The sequence below is a fragment of the Alexandromys fortis genome, unplaced genomic scaffold, assembly GCF_014885135.2.
Source record: "Alexandromys fortis isolate MF-2015 unplaced genomic scaffold, M_Fortis_MF-2015_v1.1 scaffold_55, whole genome shotgun sequence".
In the NCBI taxonomy this organism is placed as follows: domain Eukaryota; kingdom Metazoa; phylum Chordata; class Mammalia; order Rodentia; family Cricetidae; genus Alexandromys; species Alexandromys fortis.
Window position 1 is genome coordinate 9,730,329 of NW_026067936.1, and position 23,392 is coordinate 9,753,720.

General features: G+C 39.2%; 1 protein-coding gene across 1 annotated transcript in view; it reads right to left on the minus strand.

The window, feature by feature from the left end:
• The window catches only part of Tnks (tankyrase), a 153,438-nt gene that overhangs the window by 126,236 nt on the left and 3,810 nt on the right, over window positions 1–23,392 (minus strand). The window contains exon 2 of the mRNA XM_050146701.1: window positions 9,349–9,573. Coding sequence (XP_050002658.1) covers window positions 9,349–9,573 — 225 coding nt within the window. The remainder of the gene's footprint in view (window positions 1–9,348; window positions 9,574–23,392) is intronic.

Genomic DNA, 23,392 nt, shown 5'->3' on the forward strand with positions numbered 1-23,392 from the left:
ACTACTTGCTTGCATCTCTGCTCTACAAGTAAAACTATAACCTTGATTCATTATAAATTACCTGTATCTACAAATAATTTATCAAACAAGAAACGACCATATAATTCCATGCTAGTGAAACAAAAATATTTGCTCTACATATGTCACTAAAATTAAAAACCTTGCCGGGCGATGGTGGCGCACACCTTTAATCCCAGCACTCGGGAGGCAGAGGCAAGCGGATCTCTGTGAGTTCGAGACCAGCCTGGTCTACAGAGCTAGTTCCAGGACAGGCTCCAAAGCCACAGAGAAACCCTGTCTCGAAAAACCAAATAAATAAATAAATAAATAAATAAATAAATAAAATTAAAAACCTTTTCCTTGTCTATAGACACCAGTACGATAATGAATAGCAAAGTAGAGTGGTGAAGGTATTCACAATACACACGTCAAACAGGCACCACAGGTGTAACACAAGACTTCTCATACCTCTAAAAGAAAAAAAAAAATTCAAACAAAACAGTCCAAAGGTCTGAAAAGACACTTCACAAAAGAATGTACACAAATGACCAATGAATACACAAAAGCACATTCAACCAGAGGGAACTGTCAGCTTCTGCAGCCCAACACAGACTTACTCCTTCGGCCCAGCAATCAGTCCAAGGACGCTAGTAATCCTCCAATGGATCCATCCAAATAAATAACCACACCAAGACATACACGCCATGTTCCCAGGGGCCCTGTACATAACAGCTGCAAAGGGGAAACAATCCAGCGGCTACCAACTGCTACACCCACTCAAAGGACTACATGTAAGAAGGAACTACCATTCACACACAGACTATAAACAGATAAGCATTCAGCAGAAGGTTCCCAGGAAAAAGAAAGGTGGCTCAAGTAACTGGAGACAGGAAATGTTAACTACCATGCGTACATGAACCAAAGGGGTGACCAAGGAATGAATGGGAAAATGAATAGCCGCATATGAAGGAATGATGTTGGAACCCTTTCCTCACATCATTCCCAAATATTAATAAATGCCCACTCAGATACCTAAATCGTGTCTAAAAGTATGTTTATTTAATCACCAACAATGATACAGTGAAAACCCGTTTGCTTGTTTTTCCACAGTTTATAGGAGAGTGGGTGGGTGCAGCACTTATAATATTAAGCAAGGCCATACATACATCAATATATACATTTTATGTCAATTTTTAAAATGCTTTCTCAAGGTAAAACATGCTTTCAATGCAAAGTAAGTTCTTATATGGGCAGTGTCCTCATGTAAATCCTCACCAGGAGACCTAAATTTCAAAGTACATTTTTCATGATATTCTTACAGAATATAGTAACACTAGACTTAGGATACTATATTCTTTAAATGAGAATTTTAGTTATTCAAATAATTAAATAAGTGAAAGATTAAACATAGGGCTAAATCAGAAGTGTGACACATGCCCACAATCCTAGTATAGAGAATCTGAGGTGAAGGGACGGCCACAGCTTGAGAGCAGCTTGGGCTACACGGTGAGTACCAGGGCAGCCTTAATTATATATGAAGACTCCTTCTCAAAGTTCCAAGGCCAAAACAAGACAATGAGTTAAATCATGACCCAGGACTTGTCAATGTATTTTTAGATATACCTAATTGGGCACTACATGCAACTAAAAAGACTTTGACATGGCAGCAACCATCTGTAACCTTAATTCATATCTGCTCTGCAAAGCAACATACATTCCCAGGTTCTAGAAACTAAAATATGGACATTTTGGAGCCATCATTCTGTCTTTACTTCCACTAGTATCTGCAGGCAATTTGTTTCAAGACTTCCTAAAAAAAAATAATCAAAATTCATTGGTATTGTATTTGTATATAATCTACATTCTATATATTATTTAATCAACTATGGATTACTTGTTCCTAAAATAATGCAAACACTAAGCAAATTTATGTTTTAAGAAATAATAACAAGATTAAAAAAATCTACATTTTCAGTAAAAAGAAAAAAATGGCCTCCAAAATGTTCAATTTGCAGTTAAATAAATCGATGAATAAGGAATCTCTAGATACAGAAAGCCTACCGTATACAGTATATCACTTCTTATGGTGGTCAGAAACATCTAGAAATACAGCTATAAAACATTATATAACACTTTAACAGTCCATACTATTTCTACAAAACACTAGCAAAGTAAAAAGAAATACAACAGTCTCACTATTTTCATTTGACAAAGCAACTATGCCACAGACATAATTCATCCCAAACAAAACTGCTTCCTAATGGGTGATGCAAGAGTAATCTCCAGGCCCACTAACTCTTATGCAATGGTCCTATTCAGCAGGTCACCAGTCCTTAACTTCTCTGAGTGAAATCTTTGCTATTACTGACGAATCCATAGTTTACCAACTGACAATTTAACAAGCCTAGTAGTTGAGTTTATGCTGCCTAATTTCATGAACATGTGAAAAGACAAATAAAATATATATAAACAAGAGTATAAACTAACACTGTTTTTTGTGAATAAAGGATCCTACTGCAGTTGAGAGTGCATTTGGCTGAATATATCTGAGCTTAGCTGGTGGAATTAAGGCATGTCAATTATTTTCTAAGGCTGTGGAATTGTACATTATAAAGATTTGTCTCTCATATTGGTTAATAAAATTCTGACTGACCGTAGCCAGGCAGGAAGTATAGGCATAGCAACCTGAGGAGAATTCTAGGAAGAGGATTGGCAGAGTCACCACCCAGATACAGAAGAAGCAAGATGAGAATGCCTTACTGAGACACAAGCCATGTGGCTAGACATAGACAAGAATTATGGGTGTATTTAAGTCATAAGAGCTAGTTAGCAATAACCCTGAGTTAACAGGCCAAACAGTTTATAATTAATATAAGCCTCTGTGTATTTCTTTGGGACTGAATGGCTGCGGGCCTGGGTGGGGCAGAAACTTCTGTCTACAAAAGGGAAGAAGAAAGAAAACAAAAACTGAAGCTTTAATGGGGAAAAACACCAAAAAATTCTATTACATGGTAAAGAATCAACTGAAGAACTGATTTGGTGTAGAAAAATGAAAATTATAATTAATTGTTTTTATGAGCTCACTTAAATAACCAACAAAATAAATTTTGTGTTATTAAGTGATATTATGTTTAAATAGTTTGCCCAATCTCTTCCTAGAGTTCATGCTTAAGGACTTTCATGAGGCCTGTATGCAGTGGTGCTCACCTTTAATCCCAGCATTTGGGAGGCGGGAGCTGGTGGTTCTCTCAGAGTTCAAGGGTAGTCTGGTCTATATAGTGAGTTTCAGGATAGCCAGGAATAAATACATAAAGAGACCCTATCTCAAAAAGACTATTATGAAAATATCACCAGATCTTATTATTTCCTTTTGCATTTTGAGTAAATATAAATACATCTGAATCAAACCATATAATGCAACAGGAAAGTTACATAATACTGTGTAATTTTCAAATAAGTATGGGGAGTTATAAACTATGAAAGATATCCTATTCAGATATCACACTACAAATACATACACAATCATACTAAGGACTTTACTTGTGTTATTTCATTTCATCCTCACAATTGTGTGATGATGTTTTTACCCCCTATTCAAATCCTGAAACAGGTAACTCACAAAAAGACCTTGTCTCTTTTACTTCAACCATTATGACAAAACACTATTGAGTCTGGAAAACAAGCCTAACTTTCAGAGCTTGAATTGGGGACTCTTAAAGAAAGAAGTCTCTGCACACAGAACAAAGAAACCAAGAACTGTTGAATGAACAAAGAAAGCCAGCAAGTAATTGTAGCTTTGTTCCAAACATCCTAGTATTTGGGATTAAAGTTTGAGGTCAACCTAGTTTACTTAAGTTCCAGGACAGCCAAAAGTACATTAAAAACAAAACAGACAAAACAAAACCAATCATCCTGTCATATATGCTACTTAGCCTTTCTTACTTGCCAATATTAAGGAACTGCTATTTCCAAAAAGACTTACAGGTTACTCCATTTCTGCCAATAGTCTTCAGGGCTCTGATGCTGTAAGCATTGACTATCCTATTCTCTGTGTGGGCAACTTATCCTTTCTAGACAACTCATGTATATATCTTCCTCAGTGGGTCTCAACCTGGCCTGGGGCTCATTAAGTTTTTTCAAAATTAAGACATTTTCTCATTGTCATTTATTTGTTACTAACTTTTTTTTTTAAAAAATCAGTTCTTTATCTTTTCCTTCTGGAACTCCTATCACATGTTAGTTTTTAAAAATGCTGACCTTCCTAGATATATCTTATCCTTCAGGATTTCCGCATGTTAACTAACATGTCCACATTCTGCTCCACATTTGGGGTTATTTCTCACAGATCATCAAGACCACTACCATGCTCTTTATATCACTTGTTGAGACTGTGTGTATATGTGCATGCACATATGGAGGACAGAGGTTGATATCAGGATGTTGTTCCTCAATTGCTTCTCTGCCTTATTTTCTGGCACAAGGTCTCTCATTGAACCTGAATAGCTGTCTGACCAGTGGGCATGCTGTGATCCTCCTGCCATCTCCCTACCCCTTGAATGTTTTACTTTGGAACAAATTAGGGTCTTTGGCTCCAAAAGTCTTCTACATGTAATTTGCCTAGAGGGAGAGGTATATGTATGCATGCATTTATCTGGTGTTTATCTGGCATTTTTAAGCTATCCTGGACACACATACAAACGCATAGGTTATTCTGTAGATCTACTATGATTGAGACAGGCTGTTATTTTTCATTTAGCTTACAAAGCTTCTGGTCTAGATGCTGAAGTATCCAAACAGTAAGAATCCTAAATGCATTAGAAAACCACGCAGCCCTACACCCTTAGAATTCTTTGATGTCAGGAAGGCAAGATGACTCAGTAGGTAAGAGCACTTGCTATGTAAGTCCCGTGATCTGAATTTGATCCTCAGAACACATATAATTGCAGAGAACCAACTCTACCAAATGGTTGTCTGGTCTTCACACATACCATAACACAAGATGTACATACACGTGTGCATAAACACACAAACACAAAAACACACACATACATGCATATGAATAAATTAAGATTGAAAAATGAATCATTTGGGGGGCTGGAGAGATGGCTCAAAGGTTAAGAGCACTGGCTGCTCTTCCAGAGGTCCTGAGTTCAATTTCCAGCAACCACATGGTGGCTCACAACCATCTGTAGTGAGATCTAGCGCCCTCCTCTGGCATGCATACATCGAGGCATGTATATAAATAAATCTTAAAAAAAAAAAAAAAAAAAGAATCATTTGCTATGGAACCAGCAAGCTATCCCGCCCCCATCACTCAAGTGTTTAAAGAGGAATCTTGACAATCTCAGAGTATAATGTTAGGTGGCACATATACAAAAACATAAAAGAGGTGATAAATATTAATGTTTACCTGAAGCTGAAATAACAGGAAGGTACAGGATTAACTTCAGAAAACAATACTCCACATAGTAGAAGGAAATTAACTGTTCTTTAGTAGGCACACCGTGGTCAGGCCATTACTGGACCTGAAGCAAAAATCTATTGCTATGAACAATTCTTTAATATCCTCACAACTCTCCGGTCAGGATTCCACAATTACACAATGCGGCATCTGGCTGACAGAAGTCATCATTAGACAGGAACGGAAAGAAGCATATTTGACCCTACCAGTTTCTGTATTCACGTGGCACATGCTCAATAAACATTTATTTAATTTTCTGGAGACTATATTCTGAGGATAGGAAGAAATAAATAAGCTTTAAAGAGAGAAAATATGCTGGTTCCTAAAGTACCTTTGGGTTGTTACATGCAGCAGGAGGTCATAAACATTCTAATGTTTATAACATTACCTCTACCTTAAGCAGTTCACTTAATTTTATAAGCACTCAAAATTGAATTTAACAAAAATAATCTGTTTCTTCTTTTTTGAGAGCTAAAGAACAGCAATGACAGAAACAGACTAAAGACCAGTCACAAGACTTCTTTAAATATCACTAAAGGACACAGGAAACCAAAGCACTTCACATATAAGTTAAAGTTTAGATCTAGTAACTGATAAAAGGCATTATTATTATCATTATGATTAAATGTGTACTATTCCTGCTACCCTTTCAAGTGCCACTGGTAATATTGGCAATTTGTTCATGAACAGTGTGAATTATGTAGACTATTCCTGTCTGCACATAATGAAACATGCTGATTAAGCAAGTATCCGTTGGCCCTACAGTGGAAAATTAGGGAGCCAAAGATATAAAAATAGAGGCCATGCTCTTTGCATCTGCCCTGATGCTTTCCTAGGTACTCTACCCTTATAACTATCAAATGTTTGCTATTCTATTTGAATACAGAGACATACTGATTCTAAATCATCAGGGTAGCATTCTACCAACTAGGTAAAAACATTTTTAAAGTCAACTTTATACACTAGCTTCAAAATTACCAGATTCGAACAAAAAAGACAAGGTTTCCAATGACTTTGTCCAGCTGTGCCTCACAAGAATATTTCAGAATTTCTTAACTATGCTTGAATTTATGAAGTATAACATACACTATCAGAAGCTCCCAAGAGTTAAATATAGAAAAGAGTCTACAGTCAATCTTTTTTGTTTTTGTGGAAGCCCAAAAATGTGAGCCTATTCCCACCTTGTCTGCCGGTCAGAGAGTTTGGAGGTTGCTCAAAATAGCTGCATGCCCCAATTCAGGACTGTGATTACTTGGTTCTTTTGATATTAAGATAGTTCATACAAGTAGATCCATTACATCCTGACAGGATATGCAAGCATACTTCTGCTCCTTCTTTTGTAATATGAGGTTAACTGGGAAGTGACTGCCTTCAGGATACTTGGTCTAGGGTAGCTTCACAGCCTTAAACAACAGAGTGCTAAAGATTTGATGCCTCGTGTTAAAGCAATTAGCTGTTCTGAGTTGTCCTTTGTATCATGTTAATGAAGTCTTTTGTTACCTTCTTCATCCTTGTGAATTGGGTATAAAAGCATAGGGAAAAATAAACACTGGCAATTTCAGTATTCACTGGAATGCCCTCCTGGTACTTTCTACGGTTTCTGTTTTTATTATTATCACGTGTCTTTGTATTCTTATATTTCTAATTCCCCACACCCGTATCCTGGTAAGAGGTGTTTTTGTCAAGGCTGGTCTACAACATTTTTTGCTTTTGTTTGTTTCTTTGTTTTGAGGCAAGGTTTCACTACGTAGAGCAAGTTGATTCTGAACTCAAGAGATTCACCTGCCTCTGCCTTCCAAGTGCTGGAACTGAAGGTGTGCGTCATCGTGGCAAGCTATAATCCATCTTGACTCCCATAGCTACAGTACATACTTTAACAGTAGCTACCCTTGATAACAATTCCAAAGGTGCCCTTTGCTTTTCAACTTTCCTACTTCACAAGAAAGGGCAGGCAATGTGTGCAAAGCCTGTTGAGGACTGCAGGGCTGGTGGCTGCAGAGACCCATTCTTTAAAGTCTTAAAAACCCTCCATCTAGATTTTTTTTTCATCAGAACCAACATTAAAGAAAGCATTTTCATTATCTACTTTTTGGTACAGAGATTATAAGGGAGAAAGGATATTAACTTAAAAAAATAATGTACAGACAAAATGAAAAACTCAGATAGAAACAAACAGGAAAACGGTGCAGTAGAGGCTAGTAAGATGTTTTTAGAAACTGGAAAGAGCATGAAATTTTGTGACAAGCAACTAAGAAAAATCCAATAGATACCAAGTGTCGGGGGGGGGGGGGCAGTACTGATAGAGAAGCTGAAAGTCTACATGAGGTAAAAACGATTATCCAGTTCAAAAACAGTTATCACATACAAAAGAACAAGTCAGAGCTTTAGGATCGGAGATGTTTGGTGTTAAAGTCAGGCTTTCAGGCTTATCAAGGCAGTTGTTCAAAATGAGCTGATAGGACATGACTGTGTTAGTGCAGGGCCTAGGAGGAGACAATCACCTGAATGTAACAGAGGGCAAGGCACTAAAAGGATAGTCAAAAAACAAAAAGAAAAGAAAATAAGAAGCCAAAAGATGCTAAAGTCGCTAAGAATAATGGCAGAGAACTTGACAGAAAAATTACAATTTTAGGAAAATTGAATATACACTAGAGACCAGAAAAATGGCTATGAGGGAACAGTCATAATCACTATTTAGGGAAAATTTTAACTAGAGAAAGTCAACAATGGCCTATATACTTTAGCATAAAGAAAACGTTGGGCTAAAATGCTGACATCCACAAAGAGACAGACGAACCACCATTCTGTCATCCAGAAAGAATACAAGTCTACCATGAGCTAAACACATCTCAATCATCTTAGAGATCAAGAAATTGGTGATGCTTTCAGGAGGCAAAACACTTGGCTTCTAAGAGGCTTGTTTTAGATTTTGAAATAAAAATGTTAATGCAATAAAGCAAAATCTAAACATGTAAAAAATATATAATGAAAATCAGTAATGACTACAAATTCAAATAAATTAGGAGTTACTTAAAATGACTGGAAAGCTAAATTCTGCCTGTGATTGTTTTCTCGCAGTCCTAGTCTCCTTTTTATTATTATAATAAACATCAAAGCCAACCTGGAGAGGACAGGGTTCATTTCATTTTCCAGTCCATTATGAAGGGAAATCAGGGCAGGAACTCAAGGTAGGAACTGAAGAGGAGACCACGGAGGAATGATTCTTACTGGCAGGTTGCTAAGTCTATTTCCTCATACCACCCAGGACCTCCTGCCCAGAGATGGCATTGCCCATAGTGGGCTGTGCCCTCTGACACACAGTTAATCAAGAAAATGCCCCGAATATAGGACCAGGCTGATAGAAGCATTTCTCTACAGAGGTTCTCTCTTTCTACACGATCCTAGCTTGTGTCAAGTTGACCAGAGCCAAACCAAAAACCATCACCAACACACACTATAGTATAATGGATTTGAAACACATACTCAAGGCTTGTCAGGAGTAAGAAACTGACCAGTGTTCAATTTTAGCAAATTAAAGACATTTATCATAGCATCTGATGATTTTCTCTGCGTCAACCTACAGTAGCCAAATACCTCATGGCTCTTTGTGACAAAGGTTGAATGCAGCTGTTTAATAAGAGACGTAAGTTGACTGCATGTGACAAGAACAATTAACCCGAATTTACCTCTATACAGCTGACACAGAGTTCCCTCACTAGGAGATCTAATGTGAACCTTGTTCATAATCACCTTTGCATCCAGCTCCTTACTTCCGTTTGATGGAATACACCTTTACCTAGGCGGCACTACTTACGCCACAAGAAAAGCCCAAGAGTAACTTTAAGTAAAACTTGACAGCAAACTTAGATGGCAGCAGTGATACTCACCAATACAGACATCGATTTTCCCTTTAATGGCAGCTTCATGCAGAGGTGTGTAGTTCCAGTTATCTCTGGCATTTGGATCTGCTCCTTGGCACAGTAACAAACTCACAACTTCAGCATGGCCGAAAGAACAGGCATTATGAAGTGGGATGAGACCCCCATCATCACGAGCATGGACGTTAGCACCCATCTGCAGCAAGTGTTCTACAACATCCTTCCTTCCAAAACCTGGAGAAAAGGAGAAGTGTTTTATACACTGAGTCAAGTCTTTAACAACATCCACACCTATGTACTAAGCCTGTACCTTAAAGTAAAAAGGGAGAAATAAACAAGCAAAACCATGAGCTCTGTTCAAACTGACCTCCCCATTTCAAGAATAGAACTAAAGAAAGCTCTTCCCTGGTTAGTGAGCGGTTGACTCAGAAACCGTTTCTTAATCACTTGCTGTGGGCGGCAGCTGTGTCAGAAATACACGTGAATGAGGCGACTCCTGTCCAACAATGCTGGCAATACGTAACAGATTAATTACATAAAACTTCCATGTACCTTATACTTATAAAACTGACAAAAATTTTATACTTAAATACTTTAAATACTGCCAACAACCAAATCAAAGACAAATCACAACGTCTAGCACTAGAGTAATAATAGGAAAGTAACAGAAACACACAGTCACAATTGGGTTAAAGGATTTTGCAGCAGGAAGAACTAATGAAGGTGTCAGAATACTATTGGGAATTGTAGCCGAACTGTGTGAACAGGTGGCTCAGTGACATCATCTGAGATTGATTTACGAATCTGAGAAAAGGGTGGAAAGTGAGACTAGACACATCTGAAGATATAGAACCAGACACTGGTAACAAGTACCACAGTTTCCAGCTAGAAAGGGGGAAAGGAGAGCCAGATAGGCCCCAAACAGTGTAAAGACTGTGCACACAAGCAAGAAAGGCTACGGAGGGCACCATCATAAAAGTCAGGAACGGCGACATTAGGCTGTTGAACTGAGTGCCATTCTGTCCTGCCTGGTTCCCGCAGTTGTTAAGTCCCAAAGAAATCACACAGAGGTCTACATTAATTATAAACTGATTGGCCTAGTATCTCAGGCTTCTTATTAACTCATAGCTTATATCAGCCCATAATTCTTATCTGTGTTAGCACGTGGCTTGGTACCTTTCTCAGAGAGGGAGTCACATCTTGTGTCCTCTGCAACTGGGTCACGAATGCAGACTGAAACTTCCCCCTTCCCAGAATTCTTGTTGCCCTGCCTCTACTTCCTGCCTGGTTACTCTGCCTATATTTCCTGCCTGGCTACTGGCCAATCAGAGTTTTATTAAAAATAATACAAGTGACAGGATAAAAGACCACTGTTCCATAGCATTAGGCAAAGTCCCATAGGAGGTGAATTTATGAGACCAAGAGAAAAGGGAAAATGGCCATCCATAACATGAAAATAATTGTACTACAATGACAAAACTATAAGCTACATTGCAATGGATTAAAAATGGAAACTGTATACATCAGCATTTAGTAACTCGGCCCACTTTGTGGCTTCATGGCACTACCTCCACACTAGTACTTACTTGGTCAAATTAGAAACTGGCATCTTACATAAAGCTAAAGGGTAGTGACACCGTCATATCTTCCTCCACTTTATATATACATTAAATAAATGAGGATCATGTGAAAATAGGGGGAAATGTGTTTTCTATGCTATCTAAAAAATTCACTCATTTTCAGAAGAGCAAGTACTAAGAAACTCTCTCAAAATAAAAAAAATGATTCCACAGACAGGTATCACAAAGTCAGAATTAAACTTCTCTTGGACAATCCCTCAAGTTAAGCTGAAGTATGGGGGGGGCAGAAGTCAATTTATGGTAATCAGAATAGTAAAGCTATGGCGTGCAAGCTAATTGCCTCACAAGGCCATGTTTTTAGTCTGCTGTTAACCCTGGCACAACAGTTTCAGCGGTAGTTAGAGGTTCTACTTATCACACCCACCCCTCCTTCCTGTACAATACAACCCTATTCCTTCACAGGCACTGTCCTTCTCAGCCGTGGGGAATGTCAAAGTTGTTTTGTTCCTATTGGGATGGAAAGGACAATGGTGGCTAGGTGAGGTCAGAAAAGTCAGGCCACTCCAATTCTTTGAGCCATGGTGAGGAGCTTGATCTTGAGGAAGGGTCTATCAAGTGAGCAAATCTGTCTGCTAGCTAACATCAACAGTAGACATGGGAAGATGAGGTCAGGAAGACAAGAAAGGCCTTTTATAGGGAAGAAACACAGGCAGCTCCAAGTGACAGCACCAAACTAGGAAAGAAAATATTTGGTTCACATTTGCTACTTGCCAATGGCATTAGACAGCATGAAAAGCCTTTCGGCTTTGGCGTTCACATGCCTATGGGTTTGTGGTCATCAGAGTGCCGCACCTATGAGCTTGATACAGGACTCCCAGGCAAGAGAGAACGCAGAGGAAGGAGGAGGTTTGGACACAGAATGTTTGGTATTAAAGCAGTAAGCCTCTTCAGATATGTACAACACCTATGCATCCCCAGCCAAAATTGTGTCATCTGCCCACCTACAAAAACGGGCTGAAAAACAATCTTTTATAGCTGAGCATACAGGTGTCTCAGGAAAATCAAGCTATCTATTGGTGAAGAACTAGGAGATGAATTCAGGGAGAATAAATAACAGCATCTGCCATAGCTTTATAAGTCATAGGTAGAAATTTGTTTCATTTTTAAAGTACCTGAGAAATTATTCCTAAGAAAAATCACTTCAACGCTATTTCAGTCCTAAAAGGTTTTTCAGATAGCTGAATGTGATGTTCAGTTTAAATGTTAACTTGCCACAAATGAGAATCACGTGAGGAGCGCATGTCACCGGAGGGATGACAATTGCCTCAAGACTGCCTTAACTGAGGTGGAAAGACCCACCTGATGTGACAGCGCCTTCTGCCCAGATGAAAGAGGCTGGAGCAGGCAGGCTGTCCTGCTGCAGTGGCCTTCTCTGCTTACAGCTGCAGCGGCTCATTCCGTCAACGATAGAAGAAGCCGAGTCTCCAGAACCCACCAGATTCCTGACACCAGACTGAGACTGCTTAGGAGACCCAGGTTCAAGGCCTCAGCAACTAGCAGTACTCAGCTTCTCAGGGGTGGACCAGGTGTCGCTATTTCAGTGCAAGCTGATTTTCTAGTAGTAGTAGTAGTAGTAGTAGTAGTAGTAGTAGTAGTAGTAGTAGTAGTAGTAGTAGTAATTCTATCTGTTTTGTTCCTCCAGAGAACTCTAATACACTACATAAAAATGAACAAATTAGAGTCAAACAAATATGGTGGCATACACCTCTAATCCCAAAATTTTGGAGCTAGAGGCTGAACAAACCAAAGTGTGTAGGCCAATCAACAATAAGGAGCTGAGAAAATGTCCAGTCAATAAAGTGCTCGGTAAACAAACATAAGGATATGAGTTTGAATCTCCTACACTAATGTGAAAATAAAATGCTGGGCACTGTGGTGTGTGATGGACAGAAAGATCCCTGAAGCTCCTGGCTAAACAAGAGACCTGGTGAGCTCCAGAATCAACAAGAGACTCAGTCTCAAAAAGTAAGATGAAGGGGGACCGAGGAGGACACCCAACATGGACCTCTGCCCTCCACATGCACACATGAATACACCACAACAAAAATTAAATTAAAAAACAAGAACAAAATTAGAAGAGATGAAGAAACTCTTGCAGTAGTCTAAAAATGGAAACTTGGCATGGACTCAGAAGGCAAGGATGACTGGGTCCTGGAATTCTCGTTGAACACTTCAGTCTGTGGAAATTCCATGTGGGAAAGAAGCAAGCCAACAGCTTCAAAAGGTCATCCAACATCTGCTCCGCACTAACTGCTAAAGTGAGAGGATCTGCAAATTTCAGCATTCTTGCTGTTAAATAATGTCATTATTTCACATGTTCAAAGAAAATACACACAAGAAAAGCATTGCACTAGCACTGTCTGGAAAATCTAAATTCAAAACACATGCCTAACTGAATACACTTATCAATATTCTTTACTCTGATCTTTATATATTAACATTTAAGGTCATTCAAAATGTTTCAATACTAAATGTAAGGTCATTGGTATTTATTCCCCAGGTTTGAGCTCAAAGACAGGGTTGAAAAAGTCATTCCACTTAACATTTAGCATTTTAAGCTTGCCTAGGATTAAAGCCTGCAAGAAACAACCTTAAACCTTAACTGTGGCCTGCACAATATTAACAAAAGAGAAAAACCAAAGGTGTTTGGAGTCTTGTAAACTAAAGTTTTTTTTTTTATAAATGGCAGTAGCAACAGATTAAAAAGGCATTTTCCTAACTGAACTAACAAAGCTACAAGCACTGAAGCACAATAAATATTCATATTACAATTTATTTTTAATTTTTTCCTTAAGTAGTGTAAGATCCAAGAACACCCAAAAGATACTCAAAGGGACAGTAAGGTGAGTTTGCAACTGTCAAGAACACTGACATAAGTGGCAAAGACAAATAGGCAGGTGGTGATAGATGACCCTGCTAGCTACCTTAGAAGGGAAACTATTGCAGTGGTCTATTGTTTTACATAATCCCAGCCATGAGGTTGGCTGGTTTGTTTTCTCTACTGTGATAAAATATTATGACCAAAAGCAGCTTGGAGAACAAAAGGTTTATTTGGCTTACACTTCCTAGGGCACAGTCCAACATGAAGGGTTGTGGAGGCAAGAAACTTAAGAACTGAAACAGAGACCTGTGGAACTCTCCTTATTGGCATCCTCTTTCCAGGGCTACCATTTAAGTAAGAGGATGCCCCCAAACAGCTGGTGGAGTTAAGAGGCTGTACTGCAATCCCACAGAACAGTACACACTGGACAGGACTGTAAGCAGGCTGTGGCAGCTGGTGTACGGATTTCTGCTGTGAGTGCTAAGACATATAACTGAGGCTGAGCTGTCTACTCAGAAAGCACTTGCCAGCACAAAGGAGGGTTACAACAAGAAAAAGATATGCGGATTACATTAGCACCTGGTTTGGCAGAAAAATGGTGGGGAGGCGAGATGAAGGTACTAGACTGCTGTTTCTTACAGCTTGTGGGGTGCAAATGAATAGTTAGATGTGTGCCCTTCCTAGAACCTAAAAACTCAGAACCCATGGGAAGAACCAAACAGTGAAAAGGAAGATGGCAAGAAGAATCGATACAAGATACTCCTTGGGTCTAATTTTTCCATACAGAGGAAGATGCTCTACCCTAAGGTTACTTTATGGTAGTAAACAAGTTCTGGGGACAGTAGAGTCTTTGGTAGCATAGTCTCCAAGTTGTGCAGGGCACTCTGTTTATACAGCTTTTGTGAAGCAGTCACCCAATGCTGCACTGGGTTTTTCAGTGAGCAGTTGCCCAAGTTACACTTGTTCTTGCAAGACAAGCTCACAAGTTCACCAAACCAGAACTGGCAGAATTGTTTCTACAGTCTGCCCTGGTGCCTGACCTAGGGTGAAAAGGTCATACAACAACAAGACCACTCATCATCTTGCAGGGGATTTGAGAACCATCTGTTGAGCTTCTGCCAAAGGACCATAAAATCTTAGTAGAGCCCTACTATCTGGATCCCTCAGAAATAGAGACCAGGATGGTATGAGAGAAGAATCCACTGTGGAACTAACTGTCTTGGTAACTGTTATCGAGGCAAGTTTCATAAGCTCATTTGACTTCCACAACACTTCTTTAATGATGAATTTCACACTCTCAGAACCGTGTCAATGTGTCAGCCATTCAGACACATTGATAACTGACAGAAAAAATGAAAAGGGCATCATCAACATAACTGCTGAAATTCATTCTACTGAATATCAATATTTCCATATTTCATATTGGCAATAATAAACATGAGTTCTCAGGCAGAAGAGAAGGCTCAGTGAGTAGCTGTGTGAGGACTTGAGTTCGGTTCTCCAGCACCATGTACAGCAGAAGAGGCACATATCTGAAACCCTAGTGTCAGGTTGGGGAGACACATGGATTCACAAAGCTCAGATGCAGCCAGCCTAGACAAACTGGTGAGTTCCACCCAACATCAACTCTGACCTCCACACATGGATGCATACACATATACATACCCATACAAGCATGTACATATACCACACACACGTTCTCTGTAAGATAACAAAGACCAAAACATTTACTATTCGTTTTTTTCATTTGAATTATGGCAAAATACACATTTCATAAAATTTACTATGTAAACCTTTTTTATTAGTAGTAGTGTGTGTGTCAACATATGTGTTTGAATAAAAACAAGCATGTGCCACAACACACATGAAGAAGTCAGAGGAAACTTTTGGGAGTTGGTTCTTTTCTTCCACTCTCAGTTCTGGGTATCAAACTCAGGTCATGAAGTGTGCACAATGAGCACTTTTATCTGCTGAGCAGCTCACCAGTCCCCATCTGTACCATTTTCAGTATCATCGTGTGCTTTCAAAGAGTTGTGATTCCTATGCTTTGCTATTTAAATATTTTGTTTGACTGCTTCTATTAACTAAAATATTTAACAAAGTTTAACAGGATTTTCTTAACACTCTTTAGACTTAAAATATTTGCTAAATTTCCCTTTAATTTAATGTAGCTCTTCACTGATTGCTTACAATCAAACATTTTATATTTATGAAACAAATAAACAAAAGGGTAGGATAGTCCAGTATCCTGGCAACTCTGAGAGAGGACTCAATAGTTAAGGACGCTTACTACTCTTGCGGAAGATTCAGGTTTGGTTCCCAGCACCCCTAGTGGGCAGCTCAACTTCATTTCCAGGGAATCTACCCCCTCTTCTGGCCTTTACGGGTTCCAACATGCACATGGTGTACATGAACTTAAGCAGATACATACATACACAGAAGTTTTTTAAAACAAAAATCTTAAAAACAAACATTCTAATAATTGTAAATGTTCTAATATCCTACTTAGTGAAGAGATTTATTTTAAGTGCCCAAGAAAAGGATTCAAGGGACATATCCAAAAATCATCATAACTTTCCTTGGAGTAGTAATATGATGGGCCAATTTTATTTTCTGCACTTTTGAATTTTAGATGATTGTTTTTACTATCAGAAAACCAATCTGAGAAAGTCATGACATCTCAAAATAATTTTACTTCTCATTACTATGAAGTTTCCATTTGAGCAGCCCAGACCTAATGATTTTAAGGCAGCCAGATATACAGGTTTAATCTGTGTCACTTCATAGCTATGTGACTTCTGATTTTGACATAAAAGGTAGATTAGTATATTAAAAATTATTATTTTTAGATATAAGGAATCAGACTTGAGATTAGAACTACTAACCTACAAAGCCAACTCTTCAAATGCAAACTGAATCCCAACTTCTTGTTTTCATAAAATTCCAACAGGATAACAATTATACAGTGTGTTGATACATTGTGGGTATTGCCTTGTAGGAAACAGAGGGTAAGCCAAATTTTTAATATCTTGCTCTACAAATTAGTTAGAAGAATTTTTTTCACAAGATTTATTTCCTACACAAAAGCACAAGTTAGCATCTCTATTCCACACATTTTAGAAAATAGCTAACATGCAATCATTCATTATAATTCCATGACATCTTTTTTTAAAAAGTCAAATTTCCATAGTGTGAGAAGGTAAGCATAGAGAAAAAGAGAAAGGTACCTTCTCACACTATGGATGAACGGGACATTTAAAATGACCCCCCTAAATACATCAGAACGAGGGCATCCAATCCTGTCAGATCTACTTGGACACAATCAACCTTTTGAAAAGCACTGTAATTTGCTCCATTATGGGAAGTTTCATTAATTTTTAAAACTGTAACTGGTGATAGGAAGACTAGCTTTTAAGAACTGTGAGTCAATCAGTAGATTTTTTTTTAAAAAGTTTGACCTTGTAGCTAACAGAATCATCGGTGTTAACTATCAAATGTTTACTTGACTCTTTAAAGAAAATTACCTCAAAGAAAAAAGTGACCAACCATTTAGTGACAACCAAAAAGAGAACGTTAATACTTTATTTCTCCATTTCTTACAGTTGAAAAGAAAGACTCAACGTTTAACCTGAACTAGGAGCTTCCATTGCACAAAGAATGGAGAAAAACACAGTGTAAGAGTCATGTTGCTTCAAGTCTATAAAGAGATAACCTAAGCCAAGGAGCAAAACAAGTTTTCACAAAACAGCCCAGCAGGTGATGGCAATCCGAAAACCTGAAGAAGCCTCTAAAGCACAGGCACCAAAACACATCTAAGACATTCCTCAATTACCCAAAACCAAACTAATTTTCAAAAACTTACGTTCAAAACCCATCATCCCAAGTGGTTAGGCTTTAATAAAATCCCAAGAAACTCACCCTAGTTAAAAAAAAAAAAAATTAAGACCTGGTGGTGGTGGTGCACTCCTTTAATCTCAGGCAGGCAGATCTCTGTGAGTTCAAGACCAGCCCTATCTACGAAGCAAGTTCCAGGACAGCCAGAGCTGTTACACAGAGAAATCCTGTCTCAATTTCCCCACTCCTCGTCCCCCCTCCCCAAATAAGGAGCACAATACTTTTTAAATAGTAAACTAAAAGTCCATTTTGAGATGTGTGCTTCTGGCACATGGCTCATTTGATACTAAACAACGAATTTTTCTTTTACGACATCCTCACACTACAGCCCCATTCATAATTAATCCCGCAATTCTGATCATGAACCCACATGAATGACACACATAGCTCAGCTCATTTTCTATTACAAAATACTGCAATTATTAAAAAAGTAGAAACCCAGGCGGCAAACAGTATAAGCTTATCTGGCATGTCTAACATCAAGGGGTCCCAAGCGGTAAGCCCCCTCACTGAGGAAGCGAGCTGCTTGCCTGGCATAGCAGCATGCATGTGCCCTAGGTCAGTGGTTCTCAATCTGCAGGTCGCGACCCTCTGGGTCACATATCAGATGTCCTGCATATCAGATATTTACATTATAACAGTTATGAAGTAGCAATGAAACAGTTTTATGGTTGGCAGTTAGTACACCATGAGAAACTGTAATAGAGTCAAAGCATCAGGAAGGGTGAGAACCCCTATTCCAAGAGAAGAACTGGCCTGCTGTGGGGCAAAATGGTCTTTTAACTTGTCACTTGTATTATTTTTAATAAAACACTGATTGGCCAGTAGTCAAGCAGGAAGTATAGGCGGCGCCACAAGAACAGGGGATTTTTGGGAAGAGGAAAGGTCAGTCTGCAATTGTCATCCAGACACAGAGGAAGCAAGATGTCACTGCCTCGCCAAAAAAGGTACCAAGCCATGTGGCTAACATAGACAAGAATTATGGGCTAATAAAAGTTATAAGAGTTAATAAGAAGCCTGAGCTAATAGGCCAATCAGTTTATAATTTAAAAAAAAGCCAGTTGTGGTGGCGCACGCTTTAAAGCTGCATTTATAGTATAGAGACCACACCCAAGTGGTTGGTATCTTAAAGGCTACTGGCTGAAGGAGTGGAAGGAGCTCCCACATTACAGGCTCAACCCATCCTTTTATTAGGAATCATTCCCAAAGCAGCCACTGTACTCCCTCTTCCTGACAACACTACTCACCTGTCAGGCCTTCCCAGCTTCCCCACACCTAGCATGCACAAGGGGGCTGTATGTGAACAAATGCACACACACACACACACACACACACACACACAGTCACAGTCAAACCTTCAGGAAGACACACCTGTGGACTTAATGCTTGCTCATGCTATGTCCTCCTTAAAAAAAAAATTATACACTGAAATTTCCAGTGTGACAGGATTAGGAGGTGAGGTCTTTGGGAGGCAATTAATTAGGTAACACAAGTGAAATTTAGAGCCTTTATAAGAAAACCCATGAGCCTGGCGGTGGTGGCGCACACCTTTAATCCAAGCACTCGGGTGGCAGAGGCAGGTGGATCTCTGTGAGTTCGAGGCCAGCCTGGTCTAGAAGAGCTAGTTCCAGGACAGGAACTAAAAAGCTACGGAGAAATCCTGTCTCCAAAAAAAAAGAAAAGAAAACCCACGACTAATGTGAGATTCCCCTCTTTATGCTGTGAATGCCATTGGTTAATAAAAGAATCTGCTTCGGCCTATAGCAGGGCAGAATATAGTCGGGCTGGAAGAGATATAGCGAGAGAGTAGGCAGAGTCAAGAGAAGCCAGTAGCCGTAGGAGACAGACGCAAGATGCTGGTTGGAACTTGGAACTTTACCGGTAGGCCACAACCACTTGGTGATACATAGATGAATAGATATGGGTTAATAAGAGTAAGAGCTAGTCAATAAGAAGTGTGAGCTAATAGGTTGTAATTAATATTTCAGGTCTGGGCAGCAGTCTCCACCAATACACGAGTGCTCATTTACATGTGTTCTCTTTTCTATCTATCTCTCTCTCTCTGCTCACCACATGAGAATATATTAAAAGTTGGTAGTCGGCAACTCAGAAGACAGCTCTTACCAGAAGCAAACTTCTAGGGTCCTGACCTCAGGCCTTGCGGCACTAGAGTAATTTTTGTTATTTATAAGCCACCTAACTATTATACTTGAGTAATTATAGCCCAAACTGACTACGATAACAATCATAAATGTTTAAGTACCTTCTTGCTTTTAAACGCATGATGTTGAGCTGGGGTATAAGGAAGTGGTGGAGTACATGAAGAGCACACATGAACACTGTAGTCAACCCCTACCACACCACACAAAGACAAAAGTAATCTACGAAATAGAAAAACATAGACTCTCACCAACATACTTAGAAATGTACTTGCAAATCATAACCACCGTCTCAGCAACTGCTACATCAGTAAGAGCACTGAGCACAAGTTAAAGCTCAGGTTGGAGACATTCATACTCCAACTTCTTAAAAAAATCAAGCCCCAAAATGAATGTATCATTTTCTCCAATGCTAGGACACAGGACGAGTCACTGGGAAAGGCAGCTTCTAGGATGATGCCAGTAACCTGGTATATAGTCACAAGCTGCACAACAGTGTGGGGTCCAAGAGAGACCGAGTCACACGACAATGAAAAGATTGTCACAGCACTGAAAAGCCCTCCTGAAATGATATCACTGCCACTGTGTGTCACAATGCATTACTTTATGTTTTGTGGTGATTCTGGTGTAAACAAACCTGCTGTGGTGTACTTGTGCTCTCGCTGTCATCATACAATTACATATCCTACGTAGATTTGGTAATGCTAATAAAGTACTAGGTCAGTGATTTACCACACTATGCTGTCGTCACTACTTTAAAGAACACGATGCCCTTAAAAGGGCATGGAAAGCAGCTTTAACCAGGTCCTTACAGAGCTGCAGAGGCACTGCTGCCGCAGAAGACGGTCCAGTGCTGTTATTGTCCCTAAGGCCATTCCAGCAGGACAAGACACTGACATCCTAGCTTCCAATGAATAGACCAGGAGCTGGAGGACAGCTATGACGATGATTCTGACCTGGTGTCAGCCTCGACTGATTAATATATTTAACAACAATGTACAGAGTGTAAAATACAATTTTTAAAAATTGAAAAAGTTATAGAATAAGGATACTAAAGACAAAAATATTTTGTTCAACTGTGTACAATATATTTGTATCTTAAGTATTGCAAGAGAATCAAAAGTTCAAATTTTTTTAAAGATTATAAAGTGGAAAAGTCCTGACTGGACATGGGAATACAGATACACTACTACTCAGAGGAGTCAAGCAGAGGACTCAAGAGACCTTGACTCTAACAAACAAAAGGGAATCAAGTCTGTTACATCATGGGAAAAAAATGTATGAATTAGGGTGGCAGTAAGTGTACAATGATAATCAACAACAAAACAGAAAACTATTGGAATATAGACTAAGCCTTCCTATTCACTCTCCAAATTTTGCAAACTCCACTTATGTCTTTAGGGGTATGCTGTTTCACTTTTTATATTTTGTTTTACTGTGTATTTCCTATGTTTATATACAAATGCCCATCACTCTGTTACTATCAGAATACAGACACTGACATAACAAGTGTGCAGCCTAGAAGCAATACCACAGAGCATACATGAATATATTAGGCTGTGCCTTCCAGGTCTCTGTAAGCACACGCTGATGGTCACACAACAAAATCTCCTAGCCATGCATTACTCCAAAGTTACCCCTATCAATAGCATCATGAAACTCTAAGTGTACCTTGTGTAACCGCCTCCTCCTAGGTATGGGTTGAGCCCACTCTATCAGACTCAGCAAAGGAGGACGCCCGAGAGTGCTGAAGAGTCTAAGTTCAGTTTTACTCACTGCCTCACTTCAGCTTTTTTGAAGCCCACTGCTATGTTGTGAGCTGCTCTATGAAACTGAATACCTCAGTCCAGCAACCTCCAATGTGTACATTTACCAAACCCAAGATCCAGTAATTCTAATAAATTTTTGTTCAAGAATGAAAACCCTTATACCCACAAAACGAGATTTTAAGAATATATGTCAAAACAGCTTTATACATAATAGTCAAAACTGGAAAGAGCCTAAGAGTCCATCAACAGAAGAAAAACAAGCTTGGCGACAGTGTACTGACAGAATGAAATCTACCGAGCATGGGCAGAACTCTGCATCTATTACAGGGGGTGGGAGGAGCAGGACTCACAGAAAAGTGTGAACTGTATGAGATTCCTTTTAAAGAACTTTTAACGTGTAACTGGCAATCCCAGAAAACTGAACTTCCAGACTCTGTGGTGGCTTTCTATAAGGGTCTGAGTTGTGTTGGGTGAGATCTCTAAGCATCGAAACTCAGCTTCTTCGGGGCACCTACTCAGCTGTCTGCAACCCACACTGACACGTGTTTAAAGGGTCTGAGACACTGAGGAATATCTACGCTGACTGCATAAGGCTGAAATATAAGCAGTCTTATATAGCAGTTTGTTTGTTACCTTTCTCATTATTGGAGATGTATCTGTAATGTCATCAAATAGCTAGTTCATTCTTTAAATCCTCTGCTTCCAATGACTGACACCACTGAAGCAAAAAGAGAGACACTTCATGCATCTCCCTAACTCAGAGCTCCTTGTCAACTGTATAAAAAGAGGCCATTTACATGTACAATTTTAAGAAAACACAAGGAAAAAAAAATCCTATTTTCAACCTGTGGTTTTAAGTGGAAGAAGGAATTTGCAAAGTTCCTTTTCTTCTATCACAGTCAGACCTTTCAATTCTGAAGAGCTGGGTTTAGTGGCACATGCCTGTAATCCCAGCACCTGGGAGGTAGTGACAGGAACATCAACGAGCCAACCTACCCTAAAGAAGTAAGACTCTGTGAAAACTAAGAGTCAAATAAGGTACAACCAAGGCTGTTGTCATCAATAAAGAACAGAAAGGCACAGGTCGCACCAGTTACCACTCCAGGACTGAAGCACTTGCATTGTTATTTGCCACAGGTTAGAGGACACCATGTATTTAGCTAAAATAACAACTGTACTGGAAGTAGGACGAGATCTTTATGAAAATTCAGGATCTGGTGTAAATTGGGTAACTCTTGTGGGGTTAAATGTGTGCTGCAGACTGTCCTATTCAAACCAAGAAAGCAAAGCTGACATACATTCTACGTTTGGCTACTTTTGATACTAAAATGCCTTATAACATATAGGACAATTCAAGAAATATGTTAGTTAACTGTACAGAAGGCTACAGCGAACATCTTCAATCTAAAGTAAACACCATGCTAGGCATGGTGGAGGTTCTGTGAGTTTAAGGCCAAGCTGATCTATACAGTGAATAAATTCTAGGACAGCCAGACATATGTAGAGAGACTCTGTCTCCAAAAAAAAAGAAAAAAAAATACTATGAGGGCCTAGAAAGACGACTTAGTGGTTAAAAGTATCTGCTACTTTTCCAGAGGACCCAAGTTAGGTTTCCTGACGCCACTTCATACAGCACTCCATCTCCAGGGTATCCAACACCCTCAGGGGACCCACACACATGCACATCCCCAAAGACAGACACATATACACATGAATTTTTTAAAATGGAGCTTAAAAAATACTAAATACTGAGACCTCAAAACTGTTTGA